Genomic DNA, 9,551 nt, shown 5'->3' with positions numbered 1-9,551 from the left:
ATAAAATTATCATATTTTCACTAACTACTTAAAATCTGTGAGTTTTGTAGAGTAGTGTAGATTGTATGTGTAGTGTGTGTTTGTGTGAATTAATGTATTAAAGTATAAAAAAAACTCAATGTAGGTATATTAATTATTAATGATTTAATGTAATATAAAATTCACTTAACATTAATGTCGTTAGTCATTATGCATAGAAAAAAAGAATAAAATAATAAGATAAAAAAAAAACTTAAATCATGCATTTAAAGCGAGTACTTTTATATTCAAAGGAAATTGGGATTTCCTTTATTAATAAAAAATTATTTATTTACTGGATATATGTATTAATAAGTTCTCTACTTCTGAATAATCAAGTAATATAAGCCATTCTCATATTTTTTGTTTTATTTTATGGTTGGTGAGAGTAAAGGCATTTTTATTGAATAAAATAAAACAATTATAAAGTATAGGTGCTAAGTAATTATACTGCCTTTGAACAAAACGAGTCGAGAGATGGTAAAGGTGATTGATATATTCTTTTTTGATTAGTGAATTGATGCCGTTGGACTCAGTATGCTGATAATCGGTCGTTTTGGAAATCTTTGGGGAGTCCTATGTCCAACAGCGGACGTCCTAAAAGGCTGCAACGATAGTGAATTGTACGAGATATCTAAGCGGTGATAACGTTTAATAATTTGGAGGACATACAATAATATAAATTTATTTCTTATCAAATTACAAGATTTTTCTTAATTATAGACATTTACAATAAATGTGATAAGTGGCACCCGTTCTAGGCTGAGTTCAAAGAACTCGCCTGTGTGGACAGGCACCAGCTTCTTTCCTTACTACAGTTATATTAGTATGCCATACATCTTACGAACACTTAGTACATTAGCCCTATTGTATAGTAACGACGTTGGAAATTGAAAAGGAAGTTTGAGGGAGACTGAGCAGAGCTCTGAGGGCACGTTTTATTTGTATCATATAGGTTTCAACAGCACCTCCCCAATTAACAATACAATATGAAGTAAAACATCCGTTCTAATAATTAATTCCGGGTTAGAAATATCTCTCAAAGTTTTAAAAATAACTATCATTCTTCTAAGCCTGTTCGTCATGCTTAATATGTTCTTTCCAGTTGAATTTATCATCAATCTATTTAAATACTAGCTGCTCGCCCCGGCTCCGCCTGGGTAGTCATTTATCGTAATTTAAATAATATAAACTATCCTATCTCTCAAGTGGGATCGAACTGCACATGGTGTACGAATTTTATTATAATCGGTTAAGTGGTTTAGGAGTCCATTGAGGACAAACATTGTGACACGAGATTTATTTATATATTAAGATATAATATAGATTGTTTCCTCATATGGGCTGTCTAAAAGAGATATAATCTGTGGTGGTGTTATTTTTCAATAATATTTGTCTTCTATTGTAAGATCAGCAAAGTATATAAACAACTGAGTTGATGACATTCCTTGGTACCTAGTGATTAATTTACCATGAATATAGTCGCCTAAACCACGACATACAGCTTTACACAGAACAGACTTTTAACTATTCTGTAAGTTAACCTATGTGTGACTATGACAGGAAATGATTGTTTTAATAATATAGTATTATATATATTATATTATGTTAACTGTGGTTTTAAGCTGCTTTATTAAAGACTATCAAATAGAGGTATACCACGATAATAGGATACTAAGGTATATACTTTCACGAAAAGACTATGATACAGCGTAATATTATATTATTACGTTAAATATCCAAATACATACGTTGTTTACAGCGCCGTAAAAATTTTATAAGCCACGACGCGACAATTTTTTTCGCTCCACGAGCACTTTACTGGAGTTTTGCAACGGTTAAAATCTGAGCTTAAAACCATGGGTACACAGGGTGTTAAGGGGAGGACGAGTGGGGAATATTTAAAATGTGAGTATTATTTTTGTTTCAAAGAAATAATTAATACCGAAGAAGGAGAATGCAACACAAATCACATAAAGCAGCATAATGTTAAAAGAGGTATTTTTCTCCAGATTTAGGACAATTTAGGTAATATATAAACCAATTACCTACTAATGAAATTGTCAAAAATTGCTAATAAATATTTCATGTAATTAACGTATAAAAATTATTCATATGTATACCTTTTATTATGACTTGAAAATTATGTGTATTACCTATCATCATGTAAATTAATTGTTATACTTACACCTCGAAAATTACAAAACCTATTGTAAATTTTTTACTGAATATAAAAAAAATGAAGATGCATAAAACCGAGCCCGGAATAGATACATTAATTAAAACCAACTTCTACCAACGTCATTTTGTTAAATAAGCAAAACAAACAGAAACAAAATCACTTCATTCCGCTATAACGTAAATGTACGTTACATTTCTCATGCCACCTTAATTTGTCGCTAAACATAACATGACAGCGAGTGTGTGTCCTCTTAACGCGAGAGGACGCAAACCGTGCATAATTAATATCTTCTAGCGGACACATACTGCATATTCATGAGTACGCCTCAGCATAAAACTAGATTATTAGACCGTTTTCAACTGTTGCAGTTTATTTTTTATCTGTATCAATTCATATTCTCCGCGGGTAAAGCGTTGTGCATTCGTGTTCTATATTTAAAAAGCGCGGCACTTTGCGTTGCAAATACAAAAAAGATGCTCGAGTTTGTTAAATTATATTTAATTAAGGGTTCTTGATATTTGTAAAGGGACGTTAAATACAATGTTTTAAATATAAACATTAATGACAAACGTTAATTTTAAAATGCTACACAATTATTTTTTGTGACCGTTGAAGCAATTATAGCAAAAATGTAATTATATCACTGGCCACAACTTTTATTAAAATAAAAATTGCGTAATATAAATAGCACAAACAGTATTTCAGTAATACTTCAACTAGCTAGCTTTCCCTAAATTGAATCCTGCAGTCACCATAAACAATAAATATTTCATACATTTACTTTTTATTTTATAAACTACCAGGTTATGTCTATGACAAGAAAGTTTTATAAAATCAACGTTATCAGAGCAGTGTTGTTCACGTCAATCGATCGGATCTGTTAAGCAAGCAATTTCCAGATTAAATTCTTGGAAACCAGGTCAGAGGCAGACATAAAAACTTGCTTTTCGAAGCGTGCATCCACCCCTACTATAAAAATTGCCTTTTTTTTAATTACAAAATAATGCACCACGTGTTACTCTGTCTTCTAATTGCGACTTCGTCCACGAAGTGCTTACCTGGTCAAAGTTTTATATCACTTGTCAAACCAGCAACAAAGCCTTTATCACAGATAACATAATACTATACTAGCCTCTATTTAAAGTAATATAATTTACGCAATAGTTTTGCAGTGTGTGATACTCGTACCAACAGTCAGTCTAGTAGAAAAAAATGTATGTATTTTGTTACGGAATATATATTTTAAAATTTTACTTCGTTTTCTTATTATGTTATATAATAACTCTTTTAATGTGTTAATCAATTTGAAAATAACTCATTTTCTAATAAATAAATGACGCGTTTCAGTGTGCAAATTGTGAATAGTTCTCGACTCCAATAAATTCGTTACAATAGTAGAGGTATTCCGTCAAAGCGTAATTTATAGCTTCTCCGATAGAGCTTTTAAGCTACTATGTTGTCTACACAGTGTGCTTATACGTTAGTTTTGATAGGTAAGTATTTCATGCATAATTGTTCTAAAATTCAATCGCATGAGTAAAATGCATATAAAATGTAATAGATAAGACTATGACAACAAGGCATGCTAAAAATTAAAGACTTAATAACGGATTTATCAAATTCAAATGCAAGTTATATTTTTTGCAAAAATGCAATTACATATTATAAATGTTGTTATTACAATATGGTTAACCATTACCTATTGTTTGGGTGTACAAATATTAACAATCTAAAACGAACTAATTATCTTTCTATAGGTATCTACTTCAAAAACTTTAATCGAAAACATTATTAGATCTTAAATGGATCCATTTTTAGCGTTATAATATCGCTATAAACAAAGAAACACATCTAACTTCTATATAATTTCGCACGTAATAAAATTTGTATATGTTATTAAATTCAAATATGAAAAAGATGGGTTTGGATCAGATTTTATTGATAATAACTCTTTAGTATCTACCCAGATGAACACAATATAGGTAATAATTTTTAATCCTCGTTTAACCAGTACTCCGTGCGATATTTCAATACTCATCCTTTAATATACACTAAAGTGTAGGTATATTAACACCAGAATTTCCCATGTTACGGTACAAACTTTAGCATCCTCAGGGAATCTTCTTGTTTGCTTGCTACGGCTACTGTGGTTTATGTTCCGATCGAGAGGGCTTCCTTTAAATGTACCTACTATCTATGTTTGGTTCGGAAATTTCGTATCAACTATGTGCAATGGTAAGGTGCGGGAGACATTTATTTTATTAATTCAATAACTTACTCTAATTATATATACTAAAATGTACAAAGATTACATTAACAGTACATTTTGGGTCAGGTGGAGCTCTGTAAAACGCAGGATTCATTTTAACGATGCAAACGAAAGCTAAAGTTATTTTTTATTTATGTTTACGACGCTTCGACTGGACTAGCCGAAAAATAGTTGCTTGTCTAAGCAACTAACATCACGCATATTACTTGCATCGTTACATTGTAACCACGCGTTTATCAATTTAAACATTGCGCCTGGTCTTTAAATTAAACTATTAGAAATTACTATATAAGAAGTTATTTTACAATAATATGAGAGAGTGTGTGGATGAGTCAATGAGTGTTTGTGTGTGATGTTTAGAACGCTACAATTAACATTTAGTATATGCGAATGTTATAAATGGTGTCCGTTTATCCGGTTTTATTTTATGTATAACTAGCTGCGCCCCGCGGTTTCACCCGCGTACGTCGGTAACCCGTAAGAATATCGGGATAAAAAGTTGCCTATATGTTATTCCAGTTGTGCAGCTGTCTACGTACCAAACTTCATTGCAACCGGTTCTGTAGTTTTTGCGTGAATAACAAACACACACACATCCTTACAAACTTTCATTTATAATATTAGTAGGATGGAATGCATTAAGTATGAGAAATTTATTAATGATATGGTAAGTGTTGTTTAATTAAACTCACAAAAATGATCTGTATTTTGAGGAACAATGTAGCTATCTAGCGGTGAAAGAATTATCAAAATTGGGTCCGTATTTTTTGTGTATATTAAAAATGTACATATAATTTCCTCGTTATAATATTTGTGTATATATTCAAGAGTTTACATTCAAAGCGATAAATACTATGTTTGTGGTTTTAATTAATTAAATAGAATGATAACGGGACTTCACTGTGTATCTTAGGGGAGAGGTCAATTAATAATTAGTTTATGATATAAGTAAAGTCCCTTGTTAATATGAATGATAAATTTTAATGGACGTCCCAAAAGCGAGAGAAGAGCTCAATTTTCTTTAAAAAAAATTACAATAACAGTTTTTTTTTTTAGCTTTTCCAACTCCCTGGATTTTAAACCGATTGTCAGGATTCGTTTTGTATTTGATTGGAAATTCTTGTCATTTGGTCTCATTTTAGAATTTAGGCTTCGTCGTATCGGTGACCTTTTTACGTACTTAGAAAATAATTCAAAGATACAAACACAGACCCTCTTGGTGCAGTGGACACTGATTATCACGCTAGTGGATGAAACAGTTTGATGAATAGATATGCACGAATTATATCTTTTTAAGGATTTAAAAAGTTATTAACACCAGGAATTAATTTTTGAATTCTTTATTTTGTCTAATATATTACACATTTAAAGAAAGATGTCAGTTACCTGGTTCTATGAATGCTTAATGAAATAAAATATTTTCGTCTTTATCTTATAAACTACTCAGACAATTTTAATAACACTTGCTCTTTTATATTCAAGTATTTGTTTATTTATGGCAGAACAAGAAATAGGGCAGATGGTGGTGTTACACGTACTTATTATTACAACACCTTACTGCCGGTTCTATTATAGCATATTATATACTTACAAGTAGTAAAAATGTTAAGGATAGAAATATTTGGATTACGAGGCGATCATGGGTGATCAAATGGTCAGGCGTCACCACGATACTTACGGCGGACGCCGGTTCGACTCCAACTCTAATCATTCTTATTTTATGCAAGAAAAAAGTAAATAAACAAAGGTACACGGGACTTCACCTCACCTCTAAGTCAAAAAAAAGACAACATCTCGTAAGCCAGCGTCAATTAAAATGTTAAAGATTTTTAAATTTGCGTTGTAAGTATAATATGGATACGAGTATAAGCTTTGTGTGACTCATTACGCGGGGGTTTCCTTAATACTAGCATCAAACTATATAAACAACTGGAGCTTGTAATCACTTATCATTCCCGTTTTGTAAACCAACAACCATGTTCGCTAAAATATTTGCACTCACTTTAGTTATCGGCGCGTACAGTCGCGTGCTCCCCAATGATAATGACTTTATTCGGCCTTTTGGTGATCTTTCGAATATAATCAATGATGATTTGGAAGACTATAACTTCGAAAAGACAGCTGAGAGTGTAAGACCTATATATTTGAGTAGAGTAGCTCGCCAAGTTCGTGGTTCGGTAAATACTAATCCTGATGGTAGTGCTAATGTGATGGGAAAAATACCCTTAGCCGGGAATGATAAGAATATTTTGAGCGGTGTAGGTGGGATATATGGGGCAAAGGATGGAGGTTTTAGCGCCGCTTCTGCTGGTCTTGCTTTGGATAATATGTGAGTAGATTCTTTTTTTATACAAATGAATTCTAAAATTATAATATGTATTTTTCTGTATGATCAAACTCAATATTTGTTTATTTGATTAAACTATTTAAAGAAGCGCTTGTACAATTAATTAGATAAAAACATGCATTGTGTAGGATAATAAAAAATAGAGCAAACTACTTAGAGGTCTAAGTAATTTGGTCAAATTTTCTTTCAATCAATAATTTAATCTAACATAGGAGTTATCGCCTTGTTAACTTAATATACAGAAAGTACTTTCTTTATGGTTGAGTGTAAAAACTGCTGGACCGATTTCATTTACAATTATATAATAGGTTATATTCTGTCTCGGGTTCAAGAAAACCTGATACAAGCGAAAAATAGTTATTTTTACACAACTCTTTCAATACTAAATCATTATTTCGGTTACGTTTGTAGAAACGGCCACGGCGCAAGTATTACGGGAAAGCACATCCCAGATTTCGGAAACCAACTAACAGGCGCAGGAAAAGTTAACCTGTTCCATAATGACAAACATGACTTAAACGCCAATGCCTTCGCAACGAGATCTTTCCCGAAGAATCCTGTGATACCAAACTTCAATACGTATGGAGCTGGCGTAGATTATACATTCAAGTGAGTTTCTTAGTAGTTTCTTATATCATACTAGCTGACCCGGAAAACGTTGTTCTGTCTTACTCTTATCTTTTTGGGGTTGTGTCAAATAGATGTTGGCCGATTCTCTGACCTATCCGATATGCATATAAAATTTCATAGGAATCCAGTCCATCCGTATCGAAGAATATGGAATTGAACATTGTGACACGAAAATTTTATATATCTATAGATTTTGCACAAAATAAGAAGATACATTTTTCCATTATCGTCAACGTAATTAGCACGTTTTATTTCCACAGCATATAATGTCTTAATTGAGCGTGTCGTACATATCTTTTTTTTTCTGTTGGCATCTAAGCTGATGGTTCGCATGATGGTAAACAATCACCACCAAACTATTCGTAACTTGACGAAAAGTTAACAACTCGTTGAGCTCATGTCTATTAAAATGATAAATGCTTTTGTCGCCTCAATTTAAAACGTGGCGAATTCGTAGCTTTTGTGCCTTGGTGTTCAGATGTTGTTTATTCAATGTTCGACCCACATTGTTAATAGTCTTTGTGACTGGCTGAGATTTGATATCAATTGACTTCATCAATTTACCAGTAGTGCTGAATCAGTAGGTACATTCTCATTACGTTTAAGGTTATATTCAACCTGTTTTGAAGAGGTTCAATATAATTCAAATACATAGGCACGAGTCTAAATCTTTTGTATCTCATTTAATTCAATAAATTAATTATAATATTTCCAGTAACAAAGTTGGCGCATCATTAGGCGTCGCTCACACGGATCTCCTGAAGCGTACTGATTACTCAGCTATGGGCAACTTGAATCTCTTCAGGAATCCCAGCAGCTCATTAGACTTTAATGCTGGAGCCACACGTTCTATGTCACCATACATACCGAAAAGCAATTGGGAACCCACGTTTGGAATGACGTATTCTAGATATTTTTAATTATAACGTATGGAAGAGATTTTAACTTCATGTCATGTAGCATATATTGTATATTATGTGTTAATTTGGTTTCGAATTGTTAGTGTTTAGATATAATATTGGCAATGTCGTCGAATAAATGTAATATGAATTGTATCTAGAGACACCTCGAGACTGATTATGTATATGACAGATACAATAAAGTATTGTAAGATAACTTTCTCGTTTTATTTGAAACGCATAACTCACGTAAGTTAACCTAACCTAATGCGAGCAAGGGAACGAACTTCAAAAAATGTGACCTTACATGACGAAGAAATTTGAAATTTTATAGTAGTTACGAATAATTTTTGACCATAAATGTGTTACATTTATTAATGTATTTATTTATTAAATTTAATAGACACTATGGGGCTATTTTGGACATGATTATTGATTACATTATAACTACTTATCTACAACCTCATATACCTACTCATTCGTTTACGATTTAATGTGGCTTCTTCGGTACTTACACTTTGGATTTTTGAATAAATACATCAAATGGAAGAAGTTTTTGTTCCTTAATCCCCATCAAAACACAACAAAACGAAATAACTACCCTGAAAGATAAAAAAGCAACCGTAAATATAAATTTTCGACTTTACAACAATACTAAAACAAGGGAATTTGTAGCGAAACGATAATGTCGGTAGTTAATGTAAGAGGAATGAGGGTACTTTGAAATTTATTGCGGAGTTACGATCTAGGCACGACCTTTGAGGGTTTGTGTACACAAGGCTTTAGTTTTTAACTTAAGTAATTAAATGAAGACGTTCAATTACGTTAATAGTATTTCTTTAGACGGTTTTCTGTTGGATAAATATTGTTATAAAATAGTGAAGTGAAGTAAAAAACCAAACTGTGATGTTATAATAAATATATAATAATAATAAATTATAAATTATATAAATATAATAATAATAAATTATAAATTATATAAATATAATAATAATAAATTATAAATAAATAATTAGCTAGATCAAATTATTATTTTCTACAATCAATTACGTCAATTTTGTAGAAGGACCACTCATAATTTGAAAATGGAACCAAATGACAATTTGCTGCAAAATCCGTTCGGTTCAATCGGTTGCATTATGATATATAATATAACACATTATTGTGATCACATTTAGAAAGGTTAAGACGGAAATTGAAAATAAA

The 9,551-nt window shown here is 31.6% G+C and overlaps 1 protein-coding gene across 1 annotated transcript; it reads left to right on the top strand.

Annotated features, from left to right (window-relative positions):
* Positions 1–6,403: 6,403 nt before the first annotated feature.
* LOC119836803 (attacin-like) lies at positions 6,404–8,562 on the top strand. Its single transcript, XM_038362271.1, has 3 exons — positions 6,404–6,798; positions 7,228–7,425; positions 8,162–8,562. The coding sequence occupies exons 1-3, from the start codon at positions 6,446–6,448 to the stop codon at positions 8,364–8,366; spliced, it is 756 nt and encodes a 251-aa protein (XP_038218199.1). The 5' UTR covers positions 6,404–6,445; the 3' UTR covers positions 8,367–8,562.
* Positions 8,563–9,551: the final 989 nt, after the last annotated feature.

Source organism: Zerene cesonia, chromosome 25 (genome assembly GCF_012273895.1).
Source record: "Zerene cesonia ecotype Mississippi chromosome 25, Zerene_cesonia_1.1, whole genome shotgun sequence".
Taxonomy (NCBI): domain Eukaryota; kingdom Metazoa; phylum Arthropoda; class Insecta; order Lepidoptera; family Pieridae; genus Zerene; species Zerene cesonia.
This window is presented reverse-complemented; position numbering and strand designations above follow the sequence as displayed.